Source organism: Leucopleurus acutus (genome assembly GCF_964270905.1).
Source record: "Leucopleurus acutus genome assembly, chromosome: 9".
Classification (NCBI taxonomy): Eukaryota; Metazoa; Chordata; class Mammalia; order Artiodactyla; family Delphinidae; genus Leucopleurus; species Leucopleurus acutus.
Genome location: NC_139144.1, coordinates 50,979,728 through 50,999,743, shown reverse-complemented (window position 1 = coordinate 50,999,743; position 20,016 = coordinate 50,979,728). Strand labels below are relative to the sequence as shown.

Sequence of the window (20,016 nt, the reverse complement as noted above, 5' to 3'; positions counted from 1 at the left end):
ACTGCATGGACACAAGATTCGACTTTGCATGACATATATCAAAATTGGATGAAAAATTAAATGTCTGATAAAAAAAAAAGTGTTGGTTTGATAGAATAGTTCATGGAGAAGGGAGGGTTATTCACTTCTCTTTGGAGTTTTACACCTTTGCTCAAATAGCCCAACCAAGGCACGTACTGGGTTTTCACTGCCCGGAAATGGTACTATCTATATTCTATCTGAGAAACACTAGATGCATAAGGAGCACCAGTGGGACCCTTGAAAATGGGATACATAATATATGCAGTAGTTACACGCACCATTACAATTTAATGTCCTCATCTGCAAAATGTTGGACTTTTTTGAAATTAATAAAATTAGCGAAAGTTAGAATACAAAATACTATGCAGACGGTGAAATCTAGCCTAATAGTGCAATCTAGTGGGAAAGGATTAAAAGGCAAAGTGGTTAAGAGCTACTGGGTTAGGGAAGCAAAACTGTAGGAAAAAATTCTGCTCAAAATAAAAAATATAACAATAATATACTAATGGGTCTTTACTTGAAACAGTCATCACTTTTCTTTATTATAGAAGCCACACATTTTCATTGTAATACATTCAAATAGTATAACCAGGAGGGTATAAAATATAAAAGTCCCCTCCAATGCCATCCTCCTAATGCCACTGCAGAGAGTACCCACTCTTAATAATCCCTGCATCTTTCCACATTCTATGCATATGCAAACGTACGTTTATACACATACATATATAAACACACACATACACCATGCTTTTCTTTACATAATGTGATCACACTTTCTCCCTTAGCATATATCTTGAACGTGTTTACATGATATCACATTTTAAGACTGCAAAGCTTCATGCTGTGTGGCTCAATCATAATTTATTTATCATCACCTCAAACTCAGCCTGTCCAAACTAGGACTCCTGATCTTTCCCTTAAAGTTTGGTCCTCTTCCGGCATTCTTCATCAGAAGCATGGTATCACCATTCATTCTCATGAATACAACAGAAATCTAGAAATCATGCTTGATATTTCCTGTCACTCTCCACCCCAATGTCAATCCACAACCCACTCCGATTGCTGTTTACCCCTCAAGATAACCCTCCTATCTTCATTTCCCCATCACCACCCTAGCCTGGAGGTCATCATCTCTATTCTGGGTTAGTAAAGTAGCCTTCGAACTACCGCTTCTATTCTGACCCCTCCAATCCTTTCATCACAATGCCGCCAAAGTGCTCTTTTTGAAATGCAAATTTGATCAAGTCCTGCTTAAACCCCTCCAAAGACTTCCCGTTGGTTTTAGGATGAAGATTACACTCTTTAAGGCAGTCTAACAGACCCGGGAAAATTTGCTCCCTGACCCCCTATCTAGCCTCCTTTCATATTGTAGTTCCCCTTCCCTCCCGGCTCCAACATCACTGGACTTTTTCCAACACCTTCTATTTGCCAGGGCAACCTGCCCCAGGGCCTCTACAGAGCTCTTCCTTTGACCTCAAATATACCTTTCCTCTTCACCTCTCTTAACGTTTACTCATCCTTCAGATCTGAGTACCTACTCAGAGAAGCCTTCCTTAATCCCCCTGTCTGGCCAAATCCCCTGCTTAGAAATTCTACTAGTGTTTGTAGCACTTATCATAGTTCTGAGGGCACATTTATATGTGTAATTAATTGATTAATCTTTGTCAACCCCGCTAATGTAAAACTTCCCTAACGGCTGGGAAAGTGTATTCCCCAGCATCTAACACAGTCTCAAAACCAGTCCAATACTCAAAAAATAAATGAATGAAAAAAGTATTAGTTAGTAAGATGACCCAATTTTTTTCTAGTTTTTCATTATTACTATCAATCCTACAATAAACGTCCTTATATTTTTATTTTTCATCACTTAAAGGAGTATATTTGTAAACTAAACTAGAATTTAAACGGCTAGACAAAAAATAACATACATTTCAAATTTTGATAAGCACATGTAGCAACCTGTTCTGTTTCCACTTCTGCAGTACTGGCCTTTGATTAGAATCAATTCTATAACTACAAAAAAATGAAAGATGTTAAAGGTGCTACACTGATTTAACTCTTTCATAGGACAGAAGAGCCACAGACATTTTACCGCACAGTGAGAAAACACCAATTTGCTAAGGAGAGAAAAAAAAAAAAGAAAAACCATGGGGCTAATTTTTTCTTCTTCTGCATTCCAAAGTAAAAAAATCAACTTTACTTCTATGTCTATTGCTGAAGAAATCAGGAACTAAAATATTTCACTTTAACTGCTATAGGAAAATTAACTGCGATCTCTTCTTTCAAATTCACAGTGAACCCCAAATCTCCATGATAATCAAAGTGGTGACCAGATGAATGAGTGAAAAGCTAAAGAATGGGAAAGAATTTACACTGGAGCTGCCTAACTCCTAAACATTTTTGAAACGAGCGGCTTCATTTGTCAGAAGAGAAAAAGTCTGCCTTCCGTGTCACAACAGATGCCGTGGCGATTCCCGTGGTACAGAATGCCAAAGAGCTGGTCTAAAAAATCTGATTAGTCCAAGGCAATTAAGTAGAAAATGAGACGTGCTAAAGACGAGCGCTTTTTAAGTGATAAGACACATTTAAACCGCGATCGCATAAAGAGGGCATAGAAATTCTTAGATGAAGACACGAAAAATGAGAATTTTACCAAAGTGACCCAAGAAGAAAACAGCACTTCAGCTTTACTAATATGTTGATTTTTGCAAGAATAGAACATTAATAAGCACAGCAACTCATGTTTCAAGGCTACCTGTTTATTTCCTAAGATAACTTCTTGAAGTTTTAAATTTTAAACGTTGGAGATCATTTGCTTCCCAAACCCAGGAGCAGAGGAGCGAGTATTGCATTCAAGGAATTGCAAGTAGCCGCCCGCAGATCAGGTGCGTGAGCGCTGACAAGCCAGCGCTCATCGCTGAGCATTTCTCTCTCGGAAATATGAGCTTAACTCAGGAACGCCTGTGGCATCTTCAACAACTGGGAACCCAGCCATCACAAGTTGCCCGGTGTATTACTACTATCCCACAAAAGTGCACGACACTTTTATAAAAGATAGAGAAAATAAGAAGAGGAGAAACTTGTTCAACATGAAAAATACACTTCACATAGTCAAGGTTAGCTTGCCCATATATCTGACCTAACAATTTGAGTGGAGGAGAAAGTTCTGGGTGTGGGGAGAATAGGCAGGAGTAAAAGAGGCAGGAAAAAGTTGGTTGAAAAAGATGACTGAAGAATGTTCTCTTCTTTCTTCACATTTCTCATCGGAGTCTTAGTTTCCAAGGGTCAGGGGCATAAAAATCGTTGCTATGGAGTCAGATGTGTTACAGGTTATCAGTTCTTAGAAGTGGGGTCCCGTGTGCATACTCTACAAGTTAATTTTGAGCAATCACATTTTCAAAGTTAGAGATGATAATCAAAATAAACAATCAATAGGCAGATGAAGAGGAAAGAAAAATCTGTCCCGAGACGTGTTTGAAACACTAAGACTGGCAGTCAGAAACGAGGCTAACTTGAAAGGAAGAGAAGTTAAAAGAGCACAGGGGCGGCAGCTACTTTTGATTGAAAGGTTTTATTTTCTATTGAAAAGCTAAAAATTGTAACTGTTAAGTATTGCAAGGACATATAAGGGGGTGGGGCGGGGACTGCAGAAGGGAGAATGGCTCCACATTTCCCCTGAGTAAGAGGCTCCAGCAGCTGAGGTCTCAGCTGCCCAGCAGCGGTCCACTCCCCCTTAACCCAGGGCGCCCCCCAAGGCATCTGCAGCCACTCTGCCTGAGAAGCCCGTTCTCAGCAAGCAAGAAACACTAGGAAAGGAACAACTCTAGGAAGCAAGTTAAAGCCAGGATAATTTGCAGGGGGGGAAACAGCTTTACTTCTACAGATTTTCATGTTTGAAATGAAATGAGAAGGGAGGAAAGAATGTGTTAAAATGTCCTGTTGCAGCTATTTTCAAGTTGTAAGAAATCAACCTGCAACACATAGGACTATTCTTTTTAGATAGTTGATCAGAAAAAATAAAATGTTTCCATCACAAGTATCTTTGCTATCCTACACTAAAATGTTATTATGGCCTTCAAATTAAATATTCATTACAAGAAAGGTAAATATTTCTGATACTTTAAAATAAGAGACCAAGTAAAGGTGTTAAGTTGATTCCCTTCCTGAGCTGCACTGTTAGAAAGGTCTCAAGTTGAAATCCATCTCTACCTTTCACCCACTGCAGCTAGATGTGCTTTCTGAAGCAGACAGAAGAGAGTTTACGTCTACTTTTAGTCTTCAAGCTAAACATTTCCAGACCCTTGGAGGATACCTCCTATGACAGGATTGCCAGACCCCTCACCATCCCCACAGACTGTTCTGGAAGTTGTCTACTTTGTCAATGTCTCTCTTTAAACGTGACAGCCAGAAATGGACACAATAGTACAGATGTGGTTAATTAGAGCAGGGTACTGTTAATTTTTGTGACATATGGACACTACACTATTATCGGAATCTAAATTTGATATTTTTGTAGCCATGTTATGCCACCAGTTCATACTAACTGTCCTTTTCCTCAAAAACTGCCACCATGTAAAGTCACCTCCTTCCTTACACACCAATGAATTATGATGCATTTACTGCTATAAAATATATTTTTGAATAGCACTACAGCCTACTTAAACCTTGTTAACTCTAAATTCTGTTATCTATTTGTATCAGTTAACCTTTTTTCAAGTCAACCATGGATTTTAAAGCAAGCATCTTAGATCTTCATCACAGTTATCCATAAAAATGTTGAAAAAGAGAAGACCTAGGGCAAAGACTTGTGATCCTTCACGAGGGACCACTCCCAGACCCAAACCCAGTAAACCCCACACCTGGTGGGTACTGGCTCAGCCTGCCTCATGCTCACAAAGCAATCCTGCTAGTCTAACACAGCATCTCACACACAAGAGCATCCTAAAGCCTTGACAAATGCTTAGCTGAAAGCAAGATTCACTTATCTTTCAAAGCAAAGTGTAAAAAATCTACACATATTAAAATTATAGTCATGTAAAAATATATATGCACATGGAACAAAGACTAGAAGGGAAGGAACATCAATGGAAATGTTTCTTCTAGTGTCAGATGGTGGAGATTGTTTTTTATTCAATACTGTCTTTACTATAGTTACATTGTTTAAAAAAACTGAATTTTGCTTAGACAGAATTTTGCTTGGAAGCAGTTCGGAAGCAGTTCATGTGGAACAACTTTAAGAGCATTGAGACTCTATCTGATTCTACCAACCTGAAAAATACTTGTTGATCTTTAGAAACACCAGCTTCCTTTTCTGAATTATGCACTGATGCTTTTGGCTTAATATTTTTAGAAATCAGGGAGATAGCAAACTGGAGAACTGGATCCTAAAGTTTAGAAAAACCCTGGATGTCATGCATGTGTGTGTGTGCCCAAGTGTCTGTCTATCTGTCCATGTTTGTCCGTCTGTCTATCTGCCTACGCATGTGTATCTGTCTTTCTATCATGCCTGTCTCTCTGTCTCTGATGGAGGGATTGGAAAGGATAGAAAGAAAAAAATCACAATGTTAATACTTCTGTGAAGCTCTGGACTTAAACAGAGCTCCAGACCAAGAATCTCTAACGGACACATAAACCCATGTCATCTATTCACTTACAGTCCTTTTTTACACTAAGAGTAGGAAATAAGATCAACAATAGAATTTACACTTCGGTGTTTAGAACTGACTTAACGGTAAGTTTTAAGAAAAGGGATCAGATAGAGTAAGCGTGGAGGGTTAGTAAAAAAGAAAAAGAAACAAAGTAGCTGGTTATTTTGGAGAAAATGTGATCCATAAATATTGCACTTATTACAATACCAACCAATCTGTATATCAGATTGAGAATTTTTTAACATGTCAGGGTTTCTTCAATGCTTCAACACTTTGTTTGGAGCATGGTTTTTATCAGTGAAAACCAGTGCTAGAAACTGGATACGTGTTACTTTTCTTTCTCATCGATTTTCTCACTGTCCCTTGCTAATTTTCAATGTCTGAGAGACAAGTGAAAATTCCGCTTTGCTTAGAAAAACAATTTGTCCACCATACTAGAATTTAAACTAAATATATGAGGTAAAGCAACAGTTTTTGGATTTATGGCAAACTCTTATAATAAATGGATAAAATGATCAAGTACTAAGTCCAGTTAATATTTGACAGCTGAAAATTTTACTTTGCTTAGAAATGAATTTTTCCTAATATACTAAAAGGTAAGTCAAATGCATGTGGTAAATCAGCAGATTCATAGAGCCACAGCAAACTGTCATCTAAAATAGATAAAATGTCCGACTAGAAAGTCCAGTTATTATTTGACAAGTGAAAATTCAACTTTATTGTTTTGGAATACAATTTTCCCACCACCCAAGAAATTAAGCTGAACATATAAGGCAAATCAACAGCTTCACAGATACATGGCAAATTGTCTTAAATAAATAAAACGTCCAATTAGAAACTCTAGCTATTATTTGACAAGTGAAAATCCCACTTTGTTTTTAAATACAATTTTCCCACTACACTAGAAGTTAACATACAGGTGGTAAATCAACAGCTTCATAGATCCACAGGAAATTCTCATAAAAATGGATTAGAATGTTCAGATGCAATGCCCAGTTATTATTTGATAAAGTATATAATGCACATTAGCACCTCTTTTTGCTTTGCGTGTAATCTTGTGCAAAACGGGTAAGAAACAAACAACATTGGGAACAAATATCTGAGAAAATCCAAAATTCACTCATGATATCAAATGTCAAGAAAGTGTTTTAAATTCCTGTCTATTAAGTTGGGGGGTGTAGTTTTGTTGTTTTAGGTAACGTGTTATCTCAAGTATTTATCTATTAACATTGTATTTTTGTTTTTATGTTTAACATTGTTTTGCTGCTTTAGATTAAAAAGTTTTATCAAAACTACTTATCTACTGATGTTGTTTTTTCCTTAGAAAAATCTATTTCTGAGCAAAAATTATTTCATATGTAGAAGAATAAAAAACACAAGGAAATATAACAAATGATTACTATGTGTATGTTAGAATAGTGAGATCAGAGGAAACTCTATTCTTTGGTTTTAAATATTTCTGTACCAATGTTGTTCATTTAAAATTTTAATTAGAAAAAGTAATTAATACTATTTCCTTTTAAAAATACTCTGCAAATTTAATGTTATTAGATAGTTAAGGCTCCTTGAAGAGAAAAAATGGAGGAAATTAATTTGATCCCATTTTCAATTTTTAGAAATTATACATGCGCAACTCTGTGAAAAATGTATATTATTTACGCACATGTATATGCATAGATAAAGTAGAGCCCATAATGTTTACTGGGGTTATCGCAGGATGAAGAGATTACAGGTGATCTTGATTTTCTTCTTGATATTTTTTTCCCCCAGTTTCTGGAGTTTTTCTTCCCTAAATTTTGTACAATGAATAGGAATTACTTTTATTATGATAAGGATAATACTAAAGCTGTTTTTTTCCCACAAACACACCCCCCACCAAAAAAAATCCTGGCTAACATTTTGAAATAAAAATTCAAATATGTTCAAACTTTAAAAGTCTTGGGATAGATTTTTAAACCTGAATTTTCTCTATCACCTATACTATTTTTTAATTTCATTTTTTAGAAAAAAGAATGTCTATCAGTTAACAAACAAGTAGATGAAGTAACTTTCCTGGATTAAAAATGCTAAGAATTTGACAGTCCGGTGGTCACTAGAACAGTACTCTAGCATACATAAGAAATCCTGAAATTCTACATTGCAGAAAAGAGTGAACATCCTAAACATTAAAAGGCACTAGGCACTTCTACACAGTATAATTATGTTCACCCAACTTCGTAGAAAAATATCTTTCAGTGTTGGAAATCTGCACTTCATTCATTCGCATATCTGATAGTCAACATTTTATTTCTGATTAAAAAGTAGAATCTCAATAAATGTGCTACAGTTCTGTTTACTCCTAGAAAGGCTCGCTTTAAGTGAGATCTCTGCCATCGTATCATCTACAATGGGTCAAATTCTTATCTATCCTCCTACAATGGGTCAAATTCTTATCTATCCTCTATGTATAAAATAATCTGTAGCAATGTTACTGAAATATGCTCAGTTTTAGCCTTTATATACAAATGTGTCTCATCTGTGTTTCAGGAACCTCACTCAGTTGTAGGCAACTGGTTTTTCATTTTAAACTTCTTTTACTAAGATTATCAACAGATTGTCCCTTTCCTCAGTGCGTAACACTCTGAGGCACTTAAATGGAAACCCACGTTAAGGCTTTTTTTCCAGCATCCTTCCTCATCAGTATTTTAAAGTCTTGTAACTCACTGCAATTTTCTCTAACGTAAAATATATATGTTTATATGTATAAATATACACAAATATTTGCGGCCGAATCTCGGCAACACGCTTCAAAGGATTAAACGTGCGGTAACCGTGACTAAATGTATTCATTCACCCTACAAGATTTAGAAAAATGTAATGTTGCAGAGAGATCTAGGTCTCTGCGTAAACCTCGTAATCACCACCACAAGGCCGTAGCTGGGAGCCTCCGAAGCCCGCCAACTACACTGGAGGCATCCACAGCTGTTTCTAATTGTTTTTGCTTTCTCGAAATAGTGCACTTGGTGGGGCAAACCGTTCTGTTTGCAGCATCTCTGGCCCCCAGCCGAGGTTAACCTGACCTCAACACCCTGTTTGGCTCCTAGCGTTTCATGATTCCTTCTCCCTGCTCCGCAAAACCTAAGAAAAACGAGATTTCCGTCGCCGAGAAATTCTCTTAGAAAGAGGGGAGAATTAGGCGTTTCAAATGCACATTTTTGTGTTCTCTCCAGATCGGATTCAAGAAAAGGAAAAAAAAGATGCGTTTGTGTAGAGGGGGGCGCAGCTTGACACCCATTTCCTACGGCGCGCCTCTGGGCCGCAGAGCCCCATTCGCGGGGTAAGCCACAACCCCCCCCCCCCCAGAAATGGTCAACGACCCCCAGCTCTTTCAGGCAGGGATCGGGAGAGGTTCACCACCAGGACTGCTGGGGGTGGGGTGGGGGAGCAATGGGAATGGAAATTGGAGATGGAATTTCGGCGCCTCCGGGCAGGGAGGGGCCCGCAGGGGGCGCGGAGAAAAAAGGCCAGGGGTCAAGCCTGGTAGGGGACGTACAGGGCCCGGGAAGTGGGGTGCGGGGCGTCCTGGAGGAGGGGTGCACTGGGGATTCCGCAGCAAGAGGGGCTGATGCCCAGAAAATGCACCCGGGTACCCAAAACCCGGGCGGGGGATGGGGAAGCGGCGGCCTGTTGGCCCCAGGACCTCCCGTCGCGCGCGGGCCACTAACCTGTCAGCAAGAAGGTGCCAGTGGTTGCGGGGCTCATCCTGCGTGTCCCCCGACACTGTCCCGTCCAAGCACAAGGGTCTCCCAGCTCCCACCACCAGGGCAATTGCATTCTTGGCCTGCCTAGGCCGGGCCGTCCTCGATTCTCCACTCCCCTCCCTTTCTTCTTTCCTCCCAGCTTGGCCAGTTCAGCATCAGCATCCTGCACCCCCTCCTTAATCCCGTGCTCCCTCTAGCGGCGGGCCAGTGTAGCGTGGCCATCGCCCCCACCCCCATCTCCCCCACCCCCCATCCCCCATCCCCTCCGCCCCCGCTCCCCCCTCCGCCCCCCTAACCCGCGGAGCACGCTGGGATTTGGCGCCCCCCTCCTCGGTTCAGCCTATATAAGGCTCCCAGTCGGCGCTCTCGGTACACGCGCTTCAACTTCGGTTGGTGTGTGTCGAAGAAACCTGACTACGACCTGAGGAGACCAGCGAAGAGGGACCACCGAGCCTCGCGAAAGGTCCGCTGAGCGGGCTCGCGTCCGGAGCCACTCCGGGCTGCCGAGCACCCAGCGGAGCCCACGCCTGGCACAGGTGTGGGACCCCGTCCTTAGTGTCTTCGCAGAGGAGTCCTCGCGTGGTGAGTATGCGGTGAGGATGTTTCTTTTTTTTTTTTAAGATCACATTCATTCCCCCCTTCTTATCGGAAGCTGCGGGAGATGGAGTAGCGCCTGGAATGTCTCCACGCACACCTTGTCACGCCTTCACTGGCTGTGCCCCAAAACTGCATGGAGAAACCTAGCCTTCAGGGCTTTGATTTCCAGAACCTAAGTCCAGATACGGACTGTAGACACATATGAGCTGCGGACAAACATGAGCTGTAGACGGACATGAGCTACAGACCAATTTGCAAATGCGCTGCAAAGTGATATGCACTACAAACTAATTGGCGCTTCAAATGCGCTACAAACTGATGAGCGCTTCAAATGCGCTACGGACGGATGGGCGCTTCAATGCGCTACAGACTTGATGGATGCTTCTTTGCGCTAGAACCAGTATGAACTGCAACGATATGTGAGCCGCAGACTGATGACTGATTTGCGCTCTAAATGCGCTACAAAATCTGAGCTGTAGAAGATAAGCTCTACAAAAATGATAACGATTAGCACGACAACAGCGCTTCATTGCGCTCCAAGACACAGGAACCGCAGAGGTACATGAGCTGCGGAACAATTTACACCTAAAATGCGCTACAAAGTAATAACAGCTGCAGAGGTACACAAGCTGCACTGTTTTGCGCTACAAAGAAACCAGCTGAAGTGCACATGAACTGAAGAGTAAGATTACTCTGTCTTCTTGGAGGAACCCCACCCTTTGTCTCTTACACACCTTTTGGAATGGCTCCCACTGTTTTTCTACAGGACGGTTCTCTGCATGATGGTGCTGTTAGACAAAATGGAGCCCTGGGCAAAAATTAGTGTTTAACATTCTGCCCACACCACTCCTGCTATGGCAGTGGAGTGGAAGGGCGCTGACTTGAGCGTAAAAAATCTTTTGGTGGTGGCAGAGCGGGCTGCCTTGCCTAGTTGCGCTTGATTGAAGTGGCGGTATAGTTGTAGTGGTGGCGCGAATTGGCGTCCAGCAACAGTTTGTGGAAACTGGTTTGCTTAGTCTTGGAAGGCGCGGGGTGGTGGTGGGGGGATTGGATCTGGGGGTGAGTGCTCTTGTTGCATGAAATGAATCTGCCTGTTGGAGGCTGGTGGGAGGTGCTTGGGGAGGGGGGAATCCTGGGAGAGGCATGCAGCCAGTCTCAGACCTGCCCCGCCCATCCTAGCGCGCCTTCTCTGCAGTATCTCCTAGGAACAGGCTTAGCACCTCCCAGCACCTACTCAGAGCGCGCCTCCTCTGCGGCGCGCCTTCCCAGAGCGCGCCTTCTAGACCCTGCCTCCCCAGACCCCGCGCCTCCCCGAGCCCGCCTCCTCTGAGGCGGTTCCTCTAGACCCCTCCTCCCTCTGAGCCCCCCTTCTCTCGAGTGGCTCCTCCAGACCGCACCTCTCAAAACTTGGCCCCGCCCTGAACCAGCCTCTTCTGGGCTGGCCTATGGCCCCACCTCCCCAGGGCCCACCTGCGCCTGCGCAGTGTGGGCCCCCACCCCTCCCATCAGGTACCCCTCCCATCAGGTACCCCTCCCATCAGGTACCCCTCCTTTGCGCCTGCGTCTTCGCTGCCTGCGCCTGGCTGCACAGCCCAGCTCTCCTGCGGTTTCGCTGCTGCGGTTTCTCTTCTGCGCCGGTTTTGCTTTTTATCCACCAGTGTCTGATAAATATAAGAAAAACAAATAAGGACAATTAACAACAATAATAATTATACATGGCATTAATAAGCACTTTGCATATGTTAAACAACATAATCGCACAATTTAAACTCCTGATAGTGGCTTATGAAGGGTGCTTCCAAGCTGACGTGGCTGGCGCCTCTAAAGGCAATCTAGCTAAACGTTTTTACTGCAAATGAAAAAATATTTTAAATGCTTTTAACATCATTAAATTTTAAGATTTTTTAAACCTTAAAAAATTAAAATTAAAAATTTAATTTTTTAAAACTAAAAAACTCAAGTTCTTTTGACACACTAGTGGACCTTTGTGGTGGGACCTACTGGAATCGGATGCTTTGGTGGCTACAAAATAAAGAACAACTTGAACTTTGTTTCACAGGAGTTTTAAGTGACTTTGTTGATGCTACTGGCTTGGCCTCTGAGCAAGGATGAGGTGTTTATCTGGATTTTTTTCTTGGAATTTTAGAGGATTAGCCCTGGCTAACTTGCCTACATAATTGTGCCTGACACATTGTAGGCACAAATAAGTGTTAAATGACCAGAGTAAACTGGTTTATTCAGTGTCTTCCTTGGTGTCTGCCGTTGTGTTCTGGTTTTTTGCTCCTGGCTATTTCCTATGGTGTTTTGCTGTCCTGGGTTGTCCAAGACATTGCTTGCCTTATCTCTCTCTCATTCAACAGGATCTTTAAAAAAAAAAAAAAAAAGCATTTTTAAGCTCCAATAATGTAAGCAGTAATTATAATTCAAAGCAACTAAATTCAAAACACTCAAAATAATTAGCTTTTTTATAAACTAAAAAGCAAAAGCTAATTATTTAAATTTGGGGCAAGTGGATTACTTAATGGTACATAATTGTCATTTGAAATTTGTGTAACGTAACAAAGTGGTTACATGAGAAAATATAGATTGAAGGTTTTAGCTGGCATTTAAAAATATCTATATAAAACAAATTTATAGCTAACTGCCAATCCGCTATTTATGTTTCTAACTAAATGAAGCAATTTTAAAACCTGGTTCCATATATTAGAAACCATGAGCCAGGAGTGTTACAGGGGCATTTAGAAGCACTGGCTCCCAAAAACCTGTCACACCCCACCAATCACCCCTCCCCCCAGCCCCCAACAAGTATACAATCTATGGATAACGTGTGCTAATCATAATTACACCTTTCAGTAAGTCCCCAGGCCCCTTTTACCGACCTTGCCACCCTGACCCCTCTTCTCTTCGGAATTTGTGTCTGCATTTTAAAGAGGTTCAAAACAATGGTTTGAAAAATGTGCATATTATTAGAATTTGCATTTCGCAAATAGTACTCATAGCTCTCAAAAAGAAATGTGGACGTTTGCAAATAAAACAATTAAGCACTGTTTAATGAAGTGTCATTTACTAGTGCGATGTTTAATGTATGGCGGGGTTTTGGCTACTTTTGCACCTTGGTGTGTTTGTAGGGGGGGTGCGGGGGATAGAAAGTTTCAAAAGTCATTGTGAAGAGTCAAAGATGAAGCAAATGTCTTTACTTCTTAAATAGAGTAATACTGAACTCTTTTTCATGTCACCTTTACGGTGGCATCTGTCCCAGGGAGCTTAGCTTTATGCTGTGTGTCCTTCCAGGTTTTAGGCACGGGGCCCCCTGACCCACCTTCCCAGTCCAGCCCCTACTAAGGGGGTGTTTAAGGAGCCATAGTCCTATATTCAAGTCAAGTTACCGTTCTCCTGTTCCCATGTTAACTGGTGCTCCAATTGCTGTTTAAACATTTGTAAACTTTACTTATACTGTTGACTTGCCTGCCCACTGCCCTATCACTTTTAATGGTTAAACGACTCTGTTCTGGGCAGTTAACTCTTTTAGGACTTAGAGTCCCACCCCAAAATTACAAACCCCGGGAGTGTAGGCCTTAGGCCTGATATTGGTAAAAATTAAGGGCCTCAAACCGGTGATCTCGAAGGTAAAAAAAGGCCCTGAATTTGTTTGACCAGCACTGTATTTAAAAATTTTACAAGAATTAAAAGATGGGGGGGTGGGGTATGCATCCCCAAGTTAAATAGTTGCAGCCCCTTCCTGTTTTCCTATCTCCAGTCTCTTCTCACCTTTATATTACCTTCCTGTCACCAAAAGCATTTGAATTTTAAACTCTTATTAACCTTCTGTTTCCAAAAACCATACAGTGATTGTTTGCTGATTTCCTAATGTGTTGTTATTTCTCTCCTATCCTGTTTTGCAGATGTGAAAACCATCAGACCTGGGCCTCATTAAAGCCCACCCCAGTGACTGTGATTGACATATAGGTTGTTAACCTTCCTGACCTGGGTCGCGATGCTCCAGGCCATGCTGTGAATGCCTTTTCAGAAGTCTTGTCTCTAAGTTTTTAAGTATTAGTGTCTTGATGACAGAAGTGACACCTGAGTCACCTGACCTGCGCTTATTAGTTGCTTTTTAATGGGACATTAAAACTCTTAAGTTTAATTAATAAAAATTGCATTATTTTGTGACCTCATTTTCTGAATGTCACCAATATAATTGTCTTTAAGCAGCTGGAAATGAAACAATGTCACAGGCTATGATGTGTTAATTACATCTTCTGATATTTTTTTTCTAAACTTGAAGATTTTATCTTGCATGTCAACTATTAGCTGTTTCCATAGCCTAAGCTACTAAAGTAATTAAGTAGCATTTAAAACTATTAAAATGGCACAGTAATTCTGTCCCTTAAGGACTCTACTTGCTGTATAGCCACTCCTTGAAGAGGCCATACCCACAGTCCAGGGCATAGGGAAAATGGCTGTGGATGGCAGGGCTGGGGCAGGGGAGGGGCCCAAAGAATGAGGAGGGGTCTTAGGAAGGAAGGAGGAAGGGGTATTTCTCTACAGCCAGGCATCATGTTTGATTACCATCACCTTTTTTTTTCTCCCTTGTACACTATTGGTTGAAATATTAGCTATTTTTCACCTAACTTCTCTGAATAACACATTTATCTTTGTGGCTTTATTTTACATAATTAATTTGGTGTCCATTTTTTACCTTGATGGGTCAGAGAAGAACAGGTGACCAGGACTGCCAAGTTAAAATGTAGTGAATAGGCAGTCTGCCTGCTTTACATATTATATTTTTAAACTTTTGAGCACTTTCCTAGAGTTTTCCAAATATGAGAATTTGATGCCTGTTAAAAAAATCATCAAAGTGTTAAAATAATTACTCGAAATGAATTTAACCCTATTTCCAGGAAGTACACAGGCCCTGTGTGCTGATTTATTATATGTATGATTTATTGTCACCCTACCCATAATTAGGACATTTAACCCCCCTCTCCCCTCCCCCCCCCCACACACAGTCACTCATCCCGCTAGGAGTGACCCATCCCACTCTCAGTTACAAACTTTTGGGTGGGGCTGTATTGACAAACGTTTTTTAAAAACCTGGTATTGCACACTGGTGACCTGCAAGCCTCATGAGGCCCTGGATTTGTCTGACCAACACAGTATTTAAAAAAAAAAAAAAAATTAGTATCTTTAGTGGGATGTGCATCCCCAGGTTGCCATAGTTGCAGCCCCTCCCTGTTTTAATCGCAGCCTCATTACACAGAAATTTAAAGTTTCTGTTCTTTATTAATAACTTCATTAATATCAGCTAACAGTTACTGAATACTCACTAGGTGCTTTACCTGCATTATTTAATTAAATCCTTATTATAAGTTTGAGGTATACTATTATTGGGCTTCTTTGAATGTCCCATTTTATAGCCCAGCTACTCCTAGGAGATGTCAATTAATATTTGTTGATTGACTGCATAATAAGGAGGGAAACTGATATACACAGGTTGCTACTCATTGCCATTTCTGTCCCCAAGGGAATTCTCTTTGGGAAATCAAATTATGGTCCGAAAAGTAATTCAGACAATCCGAACTGGTCTGGTGGCAGTTGTTGTTTTTTTCGATGACTAGTTGCCTTCTCTGTAGAGGTGGATCAGGGTCGAGACAGTGGGCCAGAGTGCCCCTCTCCCCCCAGGTTGATGAATACAGGCACTGTGATTTTTAACTCACCCCTCCCCCTTCTTTTTCTTGGTTTTCTATTGGCTGGAATAGTAGCAACTTTTCGGGTAACTTCTCTAATAATAAAGTTATAATTTTGACTTTATTTTGTGTAACTTTTCCACTATCAATCTTTGCTTGAAAGTATCTTGCTCTGCTCTCTCCTTATAAAACTTCTCGTTTGGAGTGTCTCCTCATTCTTTATGAGTCAGTAAAGGTCATAATGCTGTTGATACAGTTGTGTATTGTTGAATCATGATGAACAGGTGATTGTTGAGGAGGAAAAAGTCATTTGGACATCAAAAAGTAGGATGCTTTTCATTATCTACTGTCCTACTGATTAATAGCTTTTTTGCAGGGCTTTTGTCTGTTGATGAACTATTGATGTGAGCAAGCAGAACAAAGAGATGCTTTAAATACTCATGTGTTTAGAGTACTTTAGTAGATACTTTAAATGATAAAATCTTCTTTGTATTGTGGCGCTTTAAATGCATATGTTGAATGTATGCTTTTATCTTCACTTACAGAAACAAAAAGCTTCTGAAAACCAAAAGGCGAAAGGGTGGAAGAGGAGGCCAGGATCCAGGCCTCTCTCCCCACCGGAGTGAAGCTGCACTTGGGAGGTCTCCTCCCACCCCACCTCTCACCCTGGGGCCCGACTGCCCACCTCCTCCTCCTCCGCCTCCCCCCAACGATCCTGCCTCCCCCTCCAGCGGCCAAAGGGGCCAGTACAACCCCAACCTGGCCGAACGAAGGCGGGAGGATCTCTCTGAAGAGATCAACAACCTCAGAGAGAAGGTCATGAAGCAGTCCGAGGAGAACAACAACCTGCAGAACCAGGTACAGAAACTCACAGAGGAGAACACCTCCCTCCGCGAGCAGGTGGAGCCCGCCCCTGAGGAGGAGGAAGATGACATTGAGCTCTGCGGAGCTGCAGCCGCTGCTGCCCCAGCCACTCCGATCGAGGAAGAGAGCCCAGAAGACCTTCCCGAGAAGTTTGACGGCAACCCAGACATGCTGGTGCCTTTCATGGCCCAGTGCCAGCTCTTCATGGAAAAGAGCACCAGAGATTTCTCCATTGATCGCGTGCGCGTCTGCTTCGTGACAAGCATGATGACCGGCCGTGCTGCCCGCTGGGCCTCCGCCAAGCTAGAGCGATCCCACTACCTGATGCACAACTACCCAGCCTTCATGACCGAAATGAAGCATGTGTTTGAAGACCCTCAGCGGCGCGAGGCTGCCAAACGCAAGATCAGACGTCTGCGCCAAGGCATGGGGTCAGTCATCGACTATTCCAACACTTTCCAGATGATCGCCCAGGACCTGGACTGGAACGAGCCTGCCTTGATTGACCAGTACCACGAGGGCCTCAGCGACCACATTCAGGCGGAGCTGTCGCGCCTCGAAGTCGCCAAGTCGCTGTCCGCACTGATCGGCCAGTGCATCCACATCGAGAGAAGGCTGGCCCGGGCAGCCGCCGCCCGCAAGCCGCGCTCCCCGCCCCGTGCGCTGGTGATGCCTCACGTCAACAGCCACCACCAGGTAGATCCGACTGAGCCCGTGGGAGGTGCCCGCATGCGCCTGACCCAGGAAGAAAAAGAAAGACGCCGAAAGCTGAACCTGTGCCTCTACTGTGGGAATGGAGGTCACTACGCCGACAACTGTCCTGCCAAGGCCTCGAAGGCTTCGCCGGCGGGAAACTCCCCGGCCCCGCTGTAGAGGGACCTTCAGCGACCGGGCCGGAATTAATAAGGTCCCCACAAGATGATGCTGCTTCATCGCCACACTTGCAAGTGATGCTCCAGATTCATCTTCCGGGCAGACACACCCTGTTTGTCCGAGCCATGATTGATTCTGGTGCTTCCGGCAACTTCATTGACCACGAATACGTTGCCCAGAATGGCATTCCTCTGAGAGTCAAGGACTGGCCAATACTTGTAGAAGCGATTGATGGACGTCCCATAGCATCGGGCCCAGTTGTCCATGAAACGCACGACCTGATCGTCGACTTGGGAGATCACCGTGAGGTGCTGTCATTCGATGTGACTCAGTCTCCGTTCTTCCCCATCGTCCTAGGGGTGCGCTGGCTGAGCACACACGATCCCAACATCACGTGGAGCACCCGATCGATCGTCTTCGATTCCGAATATTGCCGATACCATTGCCGGATGTACTCTCCGATACCACCTGCGCTCCCACCACCAGCACAGCCGTCATTGTATTACCCGGTGGAAGGATACAGAGTTTACCAACCCGTGAGGTATTACTACGTCCAGAATGTGTACACTCCAGTAGATGAAAACGTCTACCCAGACAACCGTCTGGTTGACCCTAACATAGAAATGATCCCTGGAGCACACAGTATTCCCAGCGGACACGTGTACTCACTGTCGGAACCCGAAATGGCAGCTCTGCGAGATTTTGTGGCCCGAAACGTGAAAGATGGGCTCATTACTCCCACCGTCGCACCCAACGGAGCCCAAGTTCTCCAAGTGAAAAGGGGGTGGAAACTGCAAGTTTCTTACGACTGCCGAGCTCCCAACAATTTCACCATCCAGAATCAGTATCCTCGACTCTCTATTCCAAATTTAGAAGACCAAGCTCACCTGGCGACGTACACTGAATACGTACCTCAAATACCAGGATATCCGACCTACCCTGCATATGCCACGTACCCGACCTACCCGGTAGGATTTGCCTGGTACCCCGTGGGGCGAGATGGACAGGGGCGATCGCTCTATGTCCCCGTGATGATCACCTGGAATCCGCACTGGTACCGCCAGCCACCGGTGCCCCAGTACCCACCGCCACAGCCGCCGCCGCCACCGCCGCCCCCACCCCCGCCGCCGTCTTACAGCACCATGTAAATACGCATCATGTCCTTCAGGATCTCTGCCCTCGAAATGAACTCCTGTTCAGCTTCTCAATCAGTGACTGCGTGCTAAATTGGGCTATTGCACCTTCAGACCAACCTGAGGCACAGGTTTTCTCTGAAACGGCTACAGAAGGTCAGGGCCACCCTGGACTGGGGCACATCCTAAAGCACCCACAGACCTCCACTGTTTGGTGGAAGTGACAAAGTATTTACCAACGAATCATCTCTGTTTTCCACCTTAACTGCCAATCGAATTAAAATTCGTAATAAGTTTACTTCCCAGCAAACCCTGGAAGCCTGGGTTTTACCTGCTGAAACCTCTGTCACCATATGAATTATTGGCTGCCGGGTTCCTCATTTGATAGTTACTGAGAAGCTGATGCAAACACAGGAAATGCTGTTTTCTTTATGGAGGGGGAGACAAGGAGGAGGAGGACATGACTTTTCTTGCAGTTTCGGTACTCTCTTTACATCTTTGGAGGACCGAGGCCTTATTAAGGAAGCCACAATTATTGGTGCAGTGTGAAACGGCTTCCATGATCTTTCTGCTGCACCCTTTGAAACTTCACCATCTTCAGACTCCACTCTCATGATGCAAGGAGCAGCAGCTCAACTGGTTCCCCCAGGAGCAGGCAAAACCCCTGCAACAGAAACACCTCAGGCCTCGGAAGGAAGTACGCTTAGATGGACGTTGGCATGTGTGAGTGTGCCTTCACATCCTGGTGCAAATCACATGTACCCAATAACTCTGGCTTTGTCACAACACCTTACCATCACCATGCCAGCAGTGGCTTCCACAAAACCTTAAACCTGGTAACCAGAGACTATTGGTGGCTCCAGGTGTGTTAGATGTTTGTGAAATGTGATCACCTCTCAGTCATGTATGAGGGCTAACGAGTAGCAAATCAAAAGGACTCCTAAATCCCCATACCCAACTCTTAAAGGGGAGACTCAGAGTTAATGTTACCACCTTGACCTGGAACTTCAGAAAGAATTTTCAAGAGCGTTGTTCATTGGCTGGAAGAGCATCACCTGAAGTCTTGGGAGCATCTATCCGTGTCTGCCTCCATATGCATCTGGGCATTTCATCATCAGTCCCCTCACTAGACTGTAGCACTAGGATGCTTAGGGAGGGGGAATGATTTTAGCACCCTCTAGGGGTTGGAGCCGATAAGCTGCCAGGAATGAAAGGCCTGCGAAAGCAACTCAAAGCAACAGACAACACAAGAGTTGTCTTCAATCCAGTACCATCAGCTGGTGTCTCCTGGACGCTTTGTGCTAACCTGGCACTGCCTGACTTCCTTTAGCCTGGTCCCTTGCTACTACCTTGAACTGTTTGTCTAACCTCTCTCTTTCTATTTACTACTGCCACTAACCCTGCTGCAGGATTTGTGTCATCCTTCCTGCCTGGCTGCTGAGACTCTATTTTG

General features: G+C 43.4%; 2 protein-coding genes across 4 annotated transcripts in view; one reads left to right on the top strand and one right to left on the bottom strand.

Annotated features, from left to right (window-relative positions):
• SGCE (sarcoglycan epsilon) overlaps positions 1-9,497 on the bottom strand; it is a 66,983-nt gene extending 57,486 nt beyond the window's left edge. For all 3 annotated transcript variants that reach the window (XM_082846791.1, XM_082846789.1, XM_082846790.1), the window contains exon 1: positions 9,374-9,497. In XM_082846791.1, the coding sequence (XP_082702917.1) occupies positions 9,374-9,482 (109 nt within the window). In that variant the 5' untranslated portion in view covers positions 9,483-9,497. The remainder of the gene's footprint in view (positions 1-9,373) is intronic.
• Positions 9,498-16,212: 6,715 nt separating this feature from the next.
• On the top strand, positions 16,213-17,430 carry PEG10 (paternally expressed 10; the record flags this gene model as incomplete). Its single annotated transcript, XM_082846830.1, has 1 exon — positions 16,213-17,430. One exon carries the CDS (start codon positions 16,213-16,215, stop codon positions 17,428-17,430), a length of 1,218 nt encoding a protein of 405 aa, XP_082702956.1.
• Between the last annotated feature and the right edge of the window lie 2,586 nt (positions 17,431-20,016).